The 17,525-nt window shown below is 41.3% G+C and overlaps 1 protein-coding gene and 1 long non-coding RNA gene across 8 annotated transcripts in view; one reads left to right on the top strand and one right to left on the bottom strand.

Annotated features, from left to right (window-relative positions):
- Window positions 1-7,832, bottom strand: part of pleca (plectin a) — a 153,551-nt gene extending 145,719 nt beyond the window's left edge. For 3 of the 6 annotated variants that reach the window (XM_037794816.1, XM_037794818.1, XM_037794820.1), the window contains exon 1: window positions 7,120-7,290. In XM_037794816.1, coding sequence (XP_037650744.1) covers window positions 7,120-7,152 — 33 coding nt within the window. In that variant the 5' untranslated portion in view covers window positions 7,153-7,290. Of the gene's footprint in view, window positions 1-2,881; window positions 3,279-7,119; window positions 7,300-7,817 lie in introns of those variants that run through there. The other 3 variants (XM_037794814.1, XM_037794815.1, XM_037794817.1) reach the window with 3 other exon arrangements.
- Window positions 1,993-4,181, top strand: LOC119503201. 2 transcript variants are annotated; one of them, XR_005210276.1, is made up of 3 exons: window positions 1,993-2,403; window positions 2,533-2,698; window positions 3,498-4,181. It is a non-coding gene; the product is annotated as an uncharacterized LOC119503201 (long non-coding RNA). The 2 variants fall into 2 exon arrangements; XR_005210275.1 differs by lacking the exon at window positions 1,993-2,403 and having other exon boundaries at window positions 2,421-2,698.
- Window positions 7,833-17,525: the final 9,693 nt, after the last annotated feature.

Here is a 17,525-nt window from a genome sequence, read left to right as displayed (position 1 = left end):
ACAAAAATATCTTAAAATAACCACTTAAAGGTATTATTTTAAGTCAGTGATTGAAACAATATTCTGGAGCAGGACTGGGCGGTATGGCTGATATCCATGTCGTGATGTTAATAAGAATAATTTTCTGATGTCTCTATATCACAGTATGGCTAATGTATCACACATATAAAGTAATCAAATTGGTGATCAAGGCAGGTAAAGGTGATCCACTGTTATGCAGATAAAACTGTTCACATAACAAAACAACAACTTCAACAACTTATTTAGTTTTCAATTACAGTTATCTGACCATGATTAATATTAGCAACACCATACAATCATACCATCATAACATGATTCCACAAAAGGTTAATAAACAATGATATCGAATGATTGCCGTGCCATAATTTGTAGCATCTATATTTAGACCTAATGTGCAGTAAATAGGACACAGCTCAGTGGTGCAGCCCGGTGCTCAGACTGCTCTCTGAAGTAGGAGAGTTTTTCACCAAAATCCTTGAGCCCTGGCTCCTTCAGAGAGCTGCTGTGAGGAGCAGAGCAGGTGCTGCTGATGCACTGTACAACGTCACCAGCACACTCCCAGCTTCCTTTTTTAGCTGAGTCACCGTCCAGCACTCAGGATGCACCCCACAGGGGCGCTGGCTGCACTGCCACAGCCTCTCTGATTGGACAGGACCAAAGTCAAGGGAGTAATGTCTACAGTGCAGCAGATTCGGTTCACATTCAGATTATGATTTAGCCAATTTTGGCTACTTACTGTTTGTTGTTAGAACTGCAGTACCACAACACTATTCATTCTTGTGTTGTCATTATATCTTTATTTCATTCAGAGCACAGCAAAAGGCTGTTTTAGAAATGAAGAAAGAGTGACATTGAACTTCTGCACATGACATATTATTACTAGGGCTGTCAAACGATTAAAACATTTAATCCTAATTAATTGCATGATTGTCCATAGTTAATCGTGATTAATCACAAACTAATCACACATTTTTTATCTGTTCAAAATGTATCTTAAAGGGAGATTTGTCAGGTATTTGATACTGTTATCAACATGGTAGTGGGTAAATTGGCTTGCTTTATGGAAATGTATGTATATATTTATTATTGGATATCAATTAACAACACAAAACAATGACAGATATTGTCCAGAAACCCTCACAAGTACTGCATCTAGCATAAGAAAATATGCTCAAATCATAACATGGCAAACTGCAGCCCAACAGGCAACAACAGCTGTCAGTGTGTCAGTTTGCTGACTTGACTATGACTTGCCCCAAACTGCATGTGATTATCATAAAGTGGGCATGTCTGTAAAGGGGAGACTCGTGGGTACCCATAGAACATATTCACATTAACATATCTGGAGGTCAGAGGTCAAGGGACCCCTTTGAAAATGGCCATGTCAGTTTTTCCTCGTCAAAATTTAGCACAGCATGTGTTTTGCCAGTCATCTTATCGTGCCGTACATCAATATTTCACATACAAACTAATAACAGCATTTGCCTCTGAAAGCAGAGCAGTAACACATAATACCTTTCATCGGCAGTTCATTGACTCATCTTAATGGACAGATGGGCATTTATTGACTGGTCAGCTAATACTGGTGTTTGGGTTCAGCTTGGCTTTCATGTACAATACAAGATACTGTATGAATACTACAGTAGAATGCGGACTGGGTTGTTTGGAAGGCTAGAGCTACATACAGTGAGGGAGCCATGTTAAAAAATTCATAGCTTCTAAAAAAAGCCCTTACACACAGCAGAGATGGCCTCAAGGAACCACTGAAAGTTATCACATATGCATATGAATAGCCTCAATATACAGAATCCTTTAGTCAGTCAGGCGGCAAAGTGTGAGCCTTTTTCATGTTTAAGGTAATCTGTGAATTCATTATCACTGTACTGCAGAGCACTGATCTATTCAGCTGAAATCATCCACTGCTTTGACTTTGAGACAATTAAAGGAACAGTGTGTAACTTTTTAAATATAATATTCAGAACTATGTTTTCATTAGTGTATAATCACCTGAAACTAAGAATCGTTGTGTTTCCGTTAGCTTAGAATGAGCCTTTCATATCTACATAGGGAGCCGATCCTCTTCAAGGAATCCACCATGTTGGTGTACTCAGTTGGTTGCAATCTGCAACCACACCATTAGATGCCGCCAAATCCTACACACTGTCCCTTTAAATACACCTAATAAACACCTCTAATGACCAATCACTTCTCTCAGGTCCTGCCTCTAAACCCATTACTATTCAGACTGACATTCTTGTATGGCCTTCACCCAAGCGAGCTGAAAAGCATCAGGGTGATCCGTAGTTACCAGGCAACCGTGAGTAGCTGTAGAGAGCATGCTGCTGAAAGTCTCAGGACTTGGAAATGGAAGAAAGTTAAGTGGTGTGTGGTGGTATGAACAGTGTCTGAATCACACTGACAGCTGACTGAGGCTCCTCTCTCTCTCACACTCACACTCTGTCTCTCTGTCTTCCCCCCTCTAAACTGTGAACAACTGATGGACTTCATTAGGACTGGATCTGTTGATCATCACTTGACAGATAAGGCTGTCACATCTGGATCCATCCCAGAAAAGCAACCCATTCAGGCTTTGAGCTGCACCGCATCGCCACACCTGAATCTGACCTGAGCCGCAGTGATGATGACAGACCTGAGAGGTGCACCTGCTGTCTGACAGGTTAGGAAGATGTGCAAAAAAAAAAGAAAAAAGAAAACACTATAGCATTTCCTCACAGTGGTGACAGGTCGGATAATTTCTAATCTGCAGTTTCTTTCAATGACACTAAATCATGTGATTAACAGCGTCAACGATGCGGCAAAACATGAATTATGAATTATCTGTATTCCTGCTTTTACTCACGCCGAAAATATCCAGGATGACGTGCTGATTTGGTCCCAGATGAACAATCGCAAAATCTGTTTATCGCAGTGTGGTGGATACCGTCGGTGGATTAATTGGTCCCAGTTAGATCCGCTCAAACTTAGAGAAGCATCCTCGTCTCAGCCGCAGCAGCGGGAGTCGCGCCTGCGTCCTGCGGTATCCTCCTGGAGGTGGGATGTCCAGCCTCCAGCCAAAAGCCTCCAGCCGCTCAGACCTGCACTGATCCGGGCTGCTGCGGGTCGAGCATCAGATAGGTAGAGTCTGCTGCTGCTGCTGCTGCTGCTCCCTCAGCCTGCATGCCTCCCCTGCTATAGTAGGCTATACAACTGCAGCGGAGTTGTCGCTATATAAACAGCAGCAGGCCCGCATTAGGATGGATGAAGATGAGAGGAGAGATGTGATCGCGTGCTCGGTGCGCGCATCATGTGAAAACTGAGCTCAGATCAGGTTGATAGCAGATTGCGGAGGGAGCTGCTTCTCCACACGTTACACCCAACTAGAGTGGTTCCATTTCAAGCTTGTGGGAGAAATATATGAACTATTGTTTCTTATTTGGAGTGAATAAATCATAAATCCATTATATTTCCATACACAGGGGGATTCTACTGTTCCCTTGAACTTCACACCTTCAGGATGATGTTACAGGAGAGGCAATATGCCAGCACACTTCTGCTGAGCTCAGCATCTGTCCTGTATGTGGAAACAGATGGCTGCTGGCATACAAAACATGCTGTGATGACATTGATTTTATATACACTTACTGTACATATGGGATCTGTCATTTTGAACCCCTATGTGTGTGTGCTCTGGACAAAACTGGAGTTAGTTTTCCACTTGAGCTTCAAGTCAACAGTATAATTAAAAATGTTTTTTTGGGGTTAAATGAAAAAAAAAAAGTTAATAATTCTGCCAGCTGGTTTTGGACAAATGCCTTCAACTTCGAGGTTAATTTTATTGCTTTTATGCCGCTATGTCGAGGAGCCAAAACAAAAGAATGTTTCTCTCTTGTACCTGTATGAGATATAACAATAAAGGAGTCTTGAATCTTGGTCGTGTTGAAGGGGAACTATACCCAGTTTCAAAATGCATAACTGTTATTCCTTATGGAGGACGGAAACTGCCAAAATAAAAAAATAAGTAAATATGAGCAACTGCAGTCGAACGTTTATGAAAGCAGTACTGTAGACTGTATGTGTTTAGTGTCTGCCAGCTGGACCTACGTCTGCACTTTGATGCCTTAAAAATGCTATTATTTAATAAATCTGTTCCATTTAGTTTCCTTTTGCCTCGCAAGTTGTTTATTCTGTTTTTCAAGTTTCTTCTTCGCTCTAAACGCGGCCAAGTTGTGCTGAGTCAAATTAAAAACTGTCATGCTGAGCCATTACGTAATCACAAAACCATGAATGATAGATTGCTTGTTTGTGTGGCCCTACTACATTATTAGTTCTCCCGCTTGTAGAATGAATCAATGGGCATGGAGGGGTCGGGGGCTGAGGGGGAGGGGAGGGGGAGGGGGGGTGACGTGCTGGCTCGATCCCACCCTCGGCCCATTCTTGTATTCACAAACGATGCGTATGACATGCAGTTCTGTATGCCAACGTCCGGGCCAGCTTTGTACCCATTGTGCTGAAAGGGTCAACCATGTGCTTCGTGAGAGCCAGAGAGCGGCGGAGCTCAGAGGAAGGTGAACGATGCCGTGGTAAATCATTCAGTCATGAACAAGTACTGTGACCAATAAAAGCTTTTTATCAGAACTCTAAATACTCCTGCTCCTCCAAGTGTGAAGTTTGCACTTTTAAAGGGACTGTTTGTAACTTCTTACACGGATAAATCATTGCGGGTCGGTGTCCCATAGCGTGTGGCTACGCTATTCAGACTCAGACTCCAACACAAACTACACGGAAGCACCAAAACCGCAAAGTTGTATCTAGTGAAGCCCGTCTGTTAAACAGTGTTGGCCGCGGTCGGAGGACGCGGGGGAGACCGTAGCTTTGGTATCCAGGGCCGGTGTCTCTGCTGTACTCTGCTCCTCTGCCTGCCTGCCTTCCCTCACACACCGCGCTCGTTCTCGCTCTTTCGCTCCGCTCTCACGTGCATGCGCGCATACTCCACACTGCAGAAGAGTTAGTTTAGCTCTGAGAATATCTAGTGGACGTTTGTGCAGAAATAACTGCTGCAGCTCCTCCAGACCAACAGAGGTTTCCCGTGTCTTGAAGTGACGGGACTCGGCAGAGAGAAACGTTATCGTCTCCGACCAAAACTCCGGTGCCTTCCCTGTTCTCTCCGGCCGCGGTCGGGAAGCTGAGGCAGGAAAAGCCAACACTAGGATCAGCATTGATTGATGGAGAGACCTTCGTCTGGTCAGCTAACATTACTGCCAAGCAGCTGAAATATAGAGTGATATTGTGGTTTTAGCTGACGTGTGTCGCCTCACTGTTTTGAGCGATGCTCGTTCATGTCTATGTAGAGCGAGCATGCAAGCGCAAGCGCGGGCAACAGGACACTGACTTTCGGTGACTTAACGGCCCCAGGTATCGCTGTTAACAAGCAATTTCTGATTCTTACAAACAGTCCCTTTAACTACTACATAAAACATATTTTAAATTCAATTTAAAGGTGCAGTGTGTAGGATTTGGCCACATCTAGCAGTGAGGTTGCAGATTTTCAACCACATGAAAATTCTCCCGTGTGCCAAGTGTGTAGGAGAACTACAGTGGGCGACGCGAAAATGTGAAAACGTGAATGGCCTTATCTAGAGCAAGTGTTTGGTTTGTCCGTTCTGGGCTACTGTAGAAACATGGCGGCCGGCTCCATGAAGAGGACCTGACCTGTATGTAGATATGATATATATATATATATATATATATAATATCATATATATCATTCTAAGGTAAAGAAAACATTCCTATTTTCAGGTAATTATACACTAAAGAAAACACTTATTAACCCTCTGAGACCCACAATTGACCACAATTTTTAGGGGGGTTCAGGGGGTCTTTAGGGGGAGATAGCAGGTCAGCAGTAGATGTTACATAGAAGTGGTGTACATCATCTGAAAGCTGGGAACCTGAAGATTAATTTGAGATGCAGCTCAGCGCTGGTGTAAAATTGCTCTAGTCATAAATCAGAAATAAATAGGAATAAATGAATGAATTAATTAAAATAAATTGGAAAGCGTATCAACCCACCCAGGAAAGCCATCCGTCCTCTGAATGCTCTATGTCTCTAGTTTGTGGCTGTAAAGTTTCATGAGGCTGTGATTATCCTAGAGGTCACCACAGGTCATTTTATACAGAGAAGTCAAGTCTCAAGAAATGGTCTCACTACAATGTCTCCTATGGGGACTAACATCATCACACATGAATACAGTTGGGCCTATTGGATCCACAACAATCTCACCTTTACATTGATACCCAATTTATTTAATTCAAGACAGTTTACGGACCCCAGTATGCAGAAATATTAAAATACACCGTTTTAGAATATGCAAAGATAACACATTTATATGGTATGAAAAAAACGGCATGGTTTTTGCCCCAAACTACATGTGATTATCATAAAGTGGGCATGTCTGTAAAGGGGAGACTCGTGGGTACCCATAGAACCCATTTATATATATCTTGAGGTCAGAGGTCAAGGGACACCTTTGAAAATGGCCATGAAAGTTTTTCCTCATCAAAATGTGGCCTAACTTAGGAGCATTATTTAGCCTCCTTTCCTTCGGGTCTCACTACTTATTAATATTATATTCCATTTCTGCCAATAGATCCACATAGACGCTACACACTGTTCCTTTAAAGGTAAAAAATTAACACAAATAAGTACACTATATTGTGATCAGCTTTAATCTGCACTCAGTATAGTATAATTCATATGTGCTAAGTACATTAAGAAAAAAACACACCTTAAGTATATTTCCTGTCAATCACTATTATGAATATACTGCCTTCATAGCCACAGTAAAATACAATATTTGGCTAAAGAAGCAGTCCTTCCGTTTCCTCAGACACCCCAATGCCAAGCAAAATCATCACAGTGAAGTGAACTGAAAGACTGAAAGATCAACATGCATTAGTTATTTCTGCTTCTAGTTTAGGACAGTTGAGTTAAAAACGTCCAAAAAACGGCCTCATTAAACCAAATACAGTGGAGAAAGTGATCCTAAAACGCCGGGAAACGAGGCCTTTGATGACACACAGTGGAGAAACATTCCTCACCTTCTGTGATCTCACTGCAGTCACAGTTTCCATGCCGACTTTGAGAGGTCGTCTCTTCCTTTTCCTGACTGCCGGACGCGGTGGCTCCTGTCCAAGGGCCACGGATTCCTTCACCACAGCTTCCTCTGACTGGACACAAGCAACTGGCTTCTCTTTAGGCTTTTTCTTCCTCTGAAATTACAGGATGCATTCACATTATTGTTAACCTGATCATCAGAGCAGAGTTGTCCCTACTGTATCAGCTGCCTCTCTGACATTTATTTAAAGGCTTCAGTTAGAGCTTCAGCTACAACGAGATGTTCCCCATTCTGCCGAAAACACAGTTCCCTGTTACATAGCATCCACCATCCCACATGGAACCAAGCTCAGTTTTTTATTTCCACATTAAGGCTCATTTTTAATGTTTGCTTTGAGGAAAAATCCACTTTGCAATTACAGATCTCAGCACTGGAAAACAGCAGCTCTCGATATCTGGCATGCACTGACTGAGCCGGACAAAAGCCTCCTTATTCAGAGGCCATTGATTGTGATTAGTGCTGTCAGGTAAACAAATGGGGTTTTGTTTTTCCTGCTGCTGAAATTCCCTGAAGGCGAATATAACTACATCCAATGAGGTTTTTGCACCCAAGTGAAAAATCGTATTTAATTGAATGGAAACTTTGGAACTTTTAAGTAAGTTACCTAAGCTACGTTCTGACTTGGCATCGTGATTATAGCTTTTACGGAACGGATCTGCTATATTTTAAAGGTCCCATATTATAAAAAAGTGAGATTTTCATGTTTTTTTTTTTTTTTTATCATAAAGCAGGTTTAAGTCCGATATAAATACTGTGAAAGTATTGAAACGCTCAATCCACAAGGAAATACACACAGCCCATATTCAGAAACTCTGCATTTGAAACAAGCTGTCAGGATTTTTGTCCATTTGTGATGTCACAAATATACAATATTTAGACCCTTTACACAGATTTAAACATAAACATTCTAAATGTGTCCCAGTTTATTCCTGGTTGCAGTGTATGTGAATGTCATCAGCTGACAGGAAGTACACATGGACCCAAGCTGTTGCCTAGCATACTTAATTCTGTTGCAATTTCGTCGAAATGCACTAAAACGGAGCGTTTTAGACAGAGGATAAATACAGGCATATTCAGGCAGACAGTATGAGGAAAATGAAGTTTTTTTTTAACATTGCAGCATTTAAACATGTTCTGGTAGAAACACTAAATACAAGTATGAACCTGAAAATGAGCACGATATGGGACCTTTAAGATTATAAATCAGACAGTAGAGTCTATTATATGTCAAATGACAGTTATTTTTATATCATTTGGTCACCGCTCAGCAGACTTTGGGAGGAGTCATGAACTGTCAATCATTTCTTTCAGGATGAATAACGTTCTGTTTTATCTTATCATGCACTAAACAGCAGTTGAGAGTTTTTAGGAATGCAATATTTTAAAAGGAGTGATTGTCTTAGTCCTTTCTATATTGGCCTCGAAAGTACAATGCCCTGCAGCAAACAACTTCATTAATTTGTTTTTTTAAAGGGGACTTATCATGAAAAACTCACTTCCAGTGCTTATACACATACATTTGGGTATCTGGAGTGAAATAAAACAACCCAGTCCGTTTTTTGTGGGCTGCCTAGATCAGAAAACATGTGATTCAACAAGCCATTCAGATTTGGTTCCCCTTCCTATGTTACATGCAGGCTCATCAGAATATATCAACCCCAATTTTTCTCGCTAGCCAATCAGGGCAGACTGAGCTTTTTCAAGACAGGGTCTTAAAGAGACAGGTGCTATAACGAAGCATTTCAGACAGAGGGTGAATACAGGTACAGTATATTCAGACAGACAGGATGAGAAAAATAATGTGTTTTTTGAACATTAAAGCATGTAAACATGTTCTAGTAGAAACCCAAAATACAAGTATGAACCTGAAAATGAGCGTGATATGTCCCCTTTAAGTTGCAGTGTGTTGAGCTCTCAGGGCCACCGTAACTTTCTTTACTATGATTTAAAACCCAAAGAATGTGTGAGTGACATTTCCATTGTACAAAAAAAATGAACACGCCTTTCTTTCATACAGCTGTTGAACGTCACATAATGAAATCATTCACATATCTTACAGTGTGACAGATTGAAATGTAAGGTAACCTCTGAACCGGCAGTAGATCATGATCTACGGACCCTCCCACAGCCTCCTACTGTCCTTTTAAGACATTTTTGCATTAAATCGATCGTAGTGTGACCACTCTTCCAAGACATGGAAGTGCATGCATGCTTATACAGTATTTAGCTTTCACCACAATGAGATCCATGTGTTCTCCATAGTCACATACTTTGATATTTGGGTACAAATACTTTGTGGGCATTTTCTTCAATGTGATCGGATTCATAACAGACTGACAGCCTAATAACTTATGGTCACAGCATTCCGTTGGTTGCTGTGTGTGGCTCTGTTCTTCAGACAGAGACCTCACATGTCTCTTTGTCCATATTCTCTGGCTGCTACAGGAAGAAATGGACCTCTGTTGGCATGTTAGTGCCAAACAGACAAAGGGCTTCACTCATGGAGGCATTTCAGAGAGCCTCTCAAACTTATCACACACAGTGACAGCACAGTGTTTCTCCACTGTGTAACAACACTCATAATGACGGTGCCAAAACACACTGAGCGAGGCCAGTACAGTGACAGATCTCTCAGTATAACATGAGCCCACTTGCACTATACTTTGCAGTGGAACTGCAGGGTGATAAAGCTGCAGCTGCGGAGAGGTTATATTACAGTACTATATAGAAATTATGTATGCAACAAGATGGGACAAGACGGGGCTAAAGCTGAAGGCATATTGCATTTATATTGCATGACTTGTATTCTACACACACTGTAGTAGATGTTGCATGTCATGGTCAGATGACTGGGACTGAGTAAGAACAATGTACTTTGTTTTCAGCGAATGCCAGTTCCTCTTGTATTTATAAAGAAAACACTGTTGCTCATGCTGGAAACATTAAATGCATCACTTCCTCTTATTACTGAAAGAGAGCATCACATTTAAAAACAGGAAACGCTGCAGGTTGAATCACTGCAGTGCTACACACGTCAGCAACATTAAAGGTCCAGTGTGCAGGATTTGATGACATCTAGTGGTGTGGTTACAGATTGCAACCGACTGAGTATACCCCTCCGCTCACTCCTCCCTTTCCAAGACTGCGGTAACGCGAGCCGCCGAGTGCAAAGCCTTGCCTCGTTCAGAGGCCATCCATACCGTCATAAAACTACTTTAGGAGCAACGGAAGTCACTCTGCGGCTCACGTACCGCAGTTTCACAAGCGTGTCGGAGAACTATGGTGGCCTTCCAGTGGCGGCTGGTGGATTTTTTTTTGGGTAGGGCCAATCAATTTCAACAAACATCCTAGTACGATTCAATGCAAAAAAAGGTATCAAAAAGCGCTACTAGTGCTTGGCTGTTCCATTGTCATGCCGTTAAAATGGGCTGTGAGAGAAGAGAAGTGGAGAGAAGCGAGAGACGAGAAGACAAGATCACGCGAGAACTGACATGAGCCCTGACGAGAACAGAGAGAGACACACGTGAACGTGCGCGCGCACACCATGGGCCAAATCAGTTTGGCCCTCCCGGAAGTCTTTTTTACGGCGCTGATTAGATGAATTGTATGTCATTCATGCTTGTAATCATATATCTTTAATCAGTGATTGGCTGTACTGCTTATTAGACCCGCCTTCCTTGGGCCAAATCCATTTGGCCCCAGAAAGTGCACGTGCAGCAGAGCAGCTGAGAGGTGCACTAGCAGAGAGTTCAAGGAGGAAAGCAGATATTTGGCGCAGTTATCCTATTTTACAAATATTACAGGTATATTCCATAGGTCAAAAACACACATATTGACAATTTTTAGAATTTTTAGAATTTTTATAATTAATAATTTTATAATTTTTTTTTTTTTTTGGTGGCTCAAGGTGGGTGGGGCCAGGCCCCGTGGCCCTCTATTGGCCGGCCGCCACTGTGGCCTTCAGTTAACATAAAAGCGCAAAAGTCTCTCTCTACAGCCAGTGTTTGGTTTGTCCGTTCTGGGCTACCGTAGAAACTTGGTAGAGCAACATGGCGGACTCCGTGAAGAGGACCCGCTCCATATGAAGGACTCATTCTAAGCTAACGGAAAGAAAAAAAAAGATTGCTCACTGCTACACCTACGTTCACAGCTAGAACGCCACCAACAACCTCACACTCACCGCCAACACACACACACGGTCTGTTGGAAACGCAGACTACGTGTGCAGTGGCGAGCACAGGCAATGCTAGAGCTGCTAACGTAGCACAAATACACACACTATTGGACACTCACTAAAGTTATGCCGGGCAGACAAAGTATCGTTACGCCGGGCAGACTTACAACTGATAACCTGCTAAACTAAACTAAATGTGCGGTGGAGACTTTTACTGGGAAATGTCCACGACACTATACGCAGCATCGTAGCTGCTAAGTTAACGCTCCCGGACGGTGAACTGGGGACTCCCGTCAACGAATATCTGTTGTGTTCCTGCAGCTGGTACGAGCACAAATCTTGTCGGTTAACGGTTAATAATCGTTTAACGAGGGTCGGTTATCGGTTAAGACATTTTTTCAAAATGAGCTTCCTTAGTCCAGACTGAAATATCTCAGCACTACTGAATGGATTGACACAAAATGTGATACGGACATTGATATTCATTGTTCCCAGTGATCCCCTGATTGTTCCCCTCAAATGCCACCACGAGGTTCACTTGTGGTTTTCAGTGAAATGCCTCAACAACTGTTGGATTGTTATGAAATTTGGTTTCAGATATTTGCGTTCCCCTCAGGATGAATTGTTTGGTTATTCCTTAACTTCTCATCTAACGCCATCATCAGGTCAACGTTTTTATTGACTTTACCTCCAAAACTGACATTCCCAGCAGCCTCAGCTGTACCTTGCTAATTAGCAAATGTTAGCATGCTATTACTAACTAAATAAGATGGTGAACATGGTAAACTTTACACCTGCTAAACATCAAAATGATAGCGCTGTCATTGTGAGCATGTTAAAGAGGAACTAGGCCCAATTTCAAAATGTATACATGTTATTCCTATGGTCGAAGACAGTCCAAAAAATATTAGTAAATATTACTATAAATATAAAGTACAACAACTCTCTCCCAAATCCGAAAACTAGAGTGTTAAAACTCAAACTCGTGATGCTATAGGGTATAAAGTGTGGAACTGCTCCGTAGATGATGAATTGGGAAAGATAACGACGGCACTGAGAGCACCCAGGGGAATGTTCTGAGTATATGGGTATGTTTTTTGTTTCACAACTGAGAACATTTCAGTACAATAAAGCTCATTTGGGTATAAAAAAAGAAAACAAACATTCTGTGGGTCTCCCATTCATTGTCTATTGAGCAACTCCAGACTTTATACTTGATGACATCACCAGTTTGAGACTTACTTCTGTGGTTTCTGGCTTTGAGAGAGAGGAGCTCCTGTTCACAAATATTGATTGAACTTTACTAGGCCACGGAAACAACATATAGGAATTCTTAATTTAGGTGGTGTTCCCCTTTAACGTCAGCATTTAGCTCATAGCACTGGGGTGCCTGGAAGTACAACAGAGTATAACCTCACAGAGACTCTTAGTCATGTTTAACAAATATGATTATTTCCATTTCATAGTGTGTTGAACAAATAGCTCCACACCTTCTCAATGCTTGACAATGATGTGCAGGCATTGACTCTATATAAATATATATAGAGAGAGACGATAGAGGTGTCTATGTTTACCAATTTAAATGCTGCTGACCTGCTTTAAGAACTCATTCCAAGCTGTGTGTTCATTTCAAAGCATCAAACCTAGTTAAAGGGAGGCGCTCCTGAAAGCAAGGCAGCTTTATTGAAAACTGAAGAATGTGGCACTTGTTTCCAAAGAGGTACCAATCAAGGCCTAATCCACCAGAGCTTTGTTGGTCTTTATTTATTTATTTATTCTCAAAAGATGTTCAATTTAGGTTTAGATACGCAAATTCACATTCACTGACAGTCACTATATTAAGAGCTGTGATGAAACTGTGGTAAAATCCTCCAATATGGTCTCTTCAAGGCATTATGGCATGCAAGCATGACTTCAAAAAATTACATTTTGTGGCGCCTCTTCTTCTTATTTTTTGAGAAACCTACTACAGTAATCTTAGTTGCTTTTTTATTTTTATTATTTTATTTTTATTAATTAATCTAATTGATATATATATACTGTTTATATTCCTATCCTATTTATTCATTTTCTATTTCCATTATGTCTTGACTTTTTCTGTTATTATTAAAGGGACCATATTGTAAAAAGGGAGATTTTCAGGTCTTTTACATTATAAAGCAGGTTTAAGTGCTATATAAATACTGTTAAACTATCAAAAAGCTCAATATACGGAGAAACACACACAGCCCGTATTCAGAAATTGTGCGTTTGAAACAAGCCGTGAGGATTTCTGTCCATTTGTGATGTCACAAATCTACAATATTTAGACCATTGCGCGATTTTAAACGTAAACATTTTAAATGTGTCCCAGTTTATTTCTTTGCAGTGTATGTAAATAACATCAGCTAACAGGAAGTAAACATGGACCTAAACTGTTGCCTAGCAACACAACTCCGTTGAAATGCACTAAAACAGAGCGTTTCAGACAGAGGGTGAATACAGGTATATTCAGACAGACAGTATGAGGAAAATAATGTGTTTTTTAACATTACAGCATGTAAACATGTTCTAGTAGAAACACAAAATACAAGTATGAACCTGAAAATGAGCACGATATGGGACCTTTAAGGTATATTATAGATATTCTCTCTATATTGTTATTATAATTTCAACTTTATTCATCCATAATTTCGAATATATCATCCGTTATCAGCTGTGGTTGCCTGTGCATTTGTTTTTTGTTTTAGCAGATGGATGTGTTGTAACCCAGGTGAGTGTTGTTCAGAAAAATTGAAATTCCTGTACAGTTACTGTTTAACTCCTTATTGACAATCAAGTAAAAGACCTTTGAAAGAAAGAAAAATTATATTTAAACAACTAACACTCTGCATAATGTTGTAATGACAATATCAAGGTTTAAATGTGTGTCACATGGTAGAGGAAAGGTTCAACCATGTCATACCACTGAATAATAATGGTTCAGTATAATGAACGTGTCAAGCTTGCTGGTCTTGTGTGCTCCTCTCGTCCTCAGGCTGGTGGTATGAAAACTGAGCAAAGTGCAAGTGAACGAGGACCTCTGATGTCTGAAGTAGGCATTACAAGCTGACGTGCTACTGTGTGGTAATAAAAGCACACTGCACTTTGAGGAGTACATCACGGTTATACAGGAATGTAAGGTATGAGGTGTTCACATTTTGTAGTAGTTCATTAAACAGACTGAATAAAGTCACTCTTAGGAGATAGATTTACTCACCTGAGTTGGAGCTTTAGATTTGGAGTGCTTAGCCATCACTGTATGGAGAAAATAAAATCATTATTACCTCAGACAGAACAAAAAATGTGGGTTAATAATCTTTATTTCTACTACTATCATGATAAAAGCAAGTGCTTTAAAATGTGCATTATGCAGCAGAGATGACACAGAGCCATGTTTCTTGCAGTGTACATGCATGTTACCATGACTCTGCAAGTAACTTGTAGGCTTGTGCATGCATGTAGACCCACGATGTTACATCATGTCAAAGTTATAACATATCATTAAGCTCACATTCTGGAGTGTGGTGCAACGCTCAAGTGTACTTTCCCATTCCTAGCTGAACAGAAAAGCGTGACAGTGTACTAAAAATAAACTTGTTTTATTGTACTAAAAAGTATGAAAGCCCCATTGTATCCTCTCACGTGGGTAAAAGCACATTTAAACAGGAATCAGAACCACAAAACGGATGCATAGCCAACACGAGCTGGCAGTTTCTGGAAAATGTGTATACTGCAGTCCTTAGAAAGGAAACACTAACAATTTAGAATTACTGGACTTTGGGGGGAAAAAAAAAAAGCATTTCCACTGAGTGTTCCTCCTCATAAAACTGAGCCTGAATTGAAGTTAAAACTTCACAGTAAGCAGCAGAGTGTTGTTGTAAGCCTGTCAGAGGCCTCCACACACACCCCCACAAGAGGGGGAGGTGAGGGGATGAGGGCCCACCTACCTGCCAGGTACCTCTCCATGGAGGGCGAGGATCTCTGGTTCCAGCTGTAGCAGCAGAAGAAGAAGAGCCAGACCAGGAGGGTGGCCAGCACCAGAACCAGGACCCAGAGGAGCCGGGCCACAGCCGGGTTTGTGATGGCCCAGGCTGTCAGGATATCCATGCTGAGGGCCGGTGTGCTTGTCATCAGTCAGAGCCTCACTATCTATCTACTCAGTGTGATTCCCAGAGTGTGACTGCTGCAGCAGAGCTCATGAATGGGTTGCAGAGGGCCGGTCTCTGTGTCCTCTCAGGGCGGCCACGGTGCCTACAGCAGCAGGAAGAAGAAATCAGCAGCAGCAGCCAGAGCAACGGCAACCACAGATGGATACCAGCTGTTCCAGAAGGAGCCGTGCACAGAACTCAGCCCACGTCAGCTATGAGTGTGTGGAAGCATGTGTGTGTGTTTGCTCGAGTATGTGTCTGTTGTGTTTTACTGAGTCCTGGAAAAGTGTGTGTGTGTGTGTGTGCACAAGGAAAACAGTTTGGAGGAGTGGCTAGGAGTTGTACAGCGGCAGGCTGAACTGTCAGCCACTCCCAGGCTGAACATCAGAAGGAGTCCTCACATGGACCAAGAGGCTGTAATGCTGCTGAGGGCCGACTCCCCTCTTTACCTGAACACCTGACAGTAGGATGTTTGACAGAGGTGTGTTTGTCTCCTAACACAACATTAACATGACAAAAACACCAACTGCACATTCAGGTCCAGATTACATCTTTTAGACAGACACAGACAGTTGTGAGACAAAGGTAACAAAGAGAGTACACTTTAATTGACTAAAACTATTCACCCAACAGGTTTTAAAGAAGCCCTGTTCAGTCATTATGGTCCTACTGTCTGGAATGCTCCACCACATGAACTATAAGGTCTACTACAACACTGTCTTCTTCTAAAAGCACACTAAGAACACATATGGCATAAGCTTTTAGTCATGTGTGTGGTTAACGGGTACAACTTTTTATTTTACAATCAGTATTATTTCCTTTTAATAATACATTCTTTATCTTGTGTTTTTATACATGTAATACCTTCTTATCTTATATGTTCTTATATAAGTAATACCTTCTTATATGATTTTCTTATGTTTTTATATATGTAATACCTTCTTATCTTATGTTTTTATATATGTAATACCTTCTTATCTTATGTTCTTATCTTATATTTTATAAAAGTAATACCTTCTTATCTTATATGTTCTAAACTTTTATGTTTTTATGTTATACCTTCTTATCTTATATGATTTAATCCCGGGGAACCAGCGACAGGGTCAGACCCGAGGCTCATTGATGCACGTGTGGAGCTGAAGGCTGGCCCGTGTTGTCCGATCCAATAGAAGAGCTGCTGGAGCTAAAACTGCTGAAAAAGTTTTGCCTTTTATTTTGAAGCACATTGAGTTTACACCCGTTGTATGAAATGTGCTATATAAATAAACTTGACTCTCGATCAAACCCTGGCTGCATGCTACGGTTTTAATATGTACTGAAGACTGGTGCTACAGCATATTAACACAAGTCAAATATTTGCAGAGGACATACTGAAACGGAGTACGCTTTGCAGACCCATTCAATATTCAGAAATAAGGTGTGGTTAAACATTTACTACACGAGCAGAAACAACCAACTCTAACTGACATTTAACCTCTCCCACTCCTTGAGGGTGCCGGTGCCCTCGGCTGAGTTTACCTTTCTCCAGAAGCTGTAGCAGGCTCAGTTTTAAAGCTAGGTAAACAGGTAGAAAGGTACACGTAGGTATTATGCCAGCATGTCGGGAAGAGTGCTAAATAACACTACGAAGCTAGGCTTACATTTTGGTGAGGAAAAACTGGCATGGTGATTTTCAAAGGGGTCCCTTGACCTCTGACCTCCAGATATGTGAATGAAAATGGGTTCTATGGGTACCCACTTTATGATAATCACATGCAGTTTGGGGCAAAAACCAGGCTGTTTTGGCAAACATTTGTTATTTTCGCCAATCCCAAAACATACTGGGGTCCCTAAACAGTCTTGAATTACATCAATTGGGTACCACTGTAAAGCTGAGACTCTTGTGGATCCAATGAGCCCAACTGTATTCATGTGTGATGATGTTAGTCCCCATAGGAGACATTTCATTGTAATGAGACCATTTTTTGAAACTTGACCTCACTGTAT

Source organism: Sebastes umbrosus, chromosome 15, assembly GCF_015220745.1.
Source record: "Sebastes umbrosus isolate fSebUmb1 chromosome 15, fSebUmb1.pri, whole genome shotgun sequence".
In the NCBI taxonomy this organism is placed as follows: domain Eukaryota; kingdom Metazoa; phylum Chordata; class Actinopteri; order Perciformes; family Sebastidae; genus Sebastes; species Sebastes umbrosus.
This window is presented reverse-complemented; position numbering and strand designations above follow the sequence as displayed.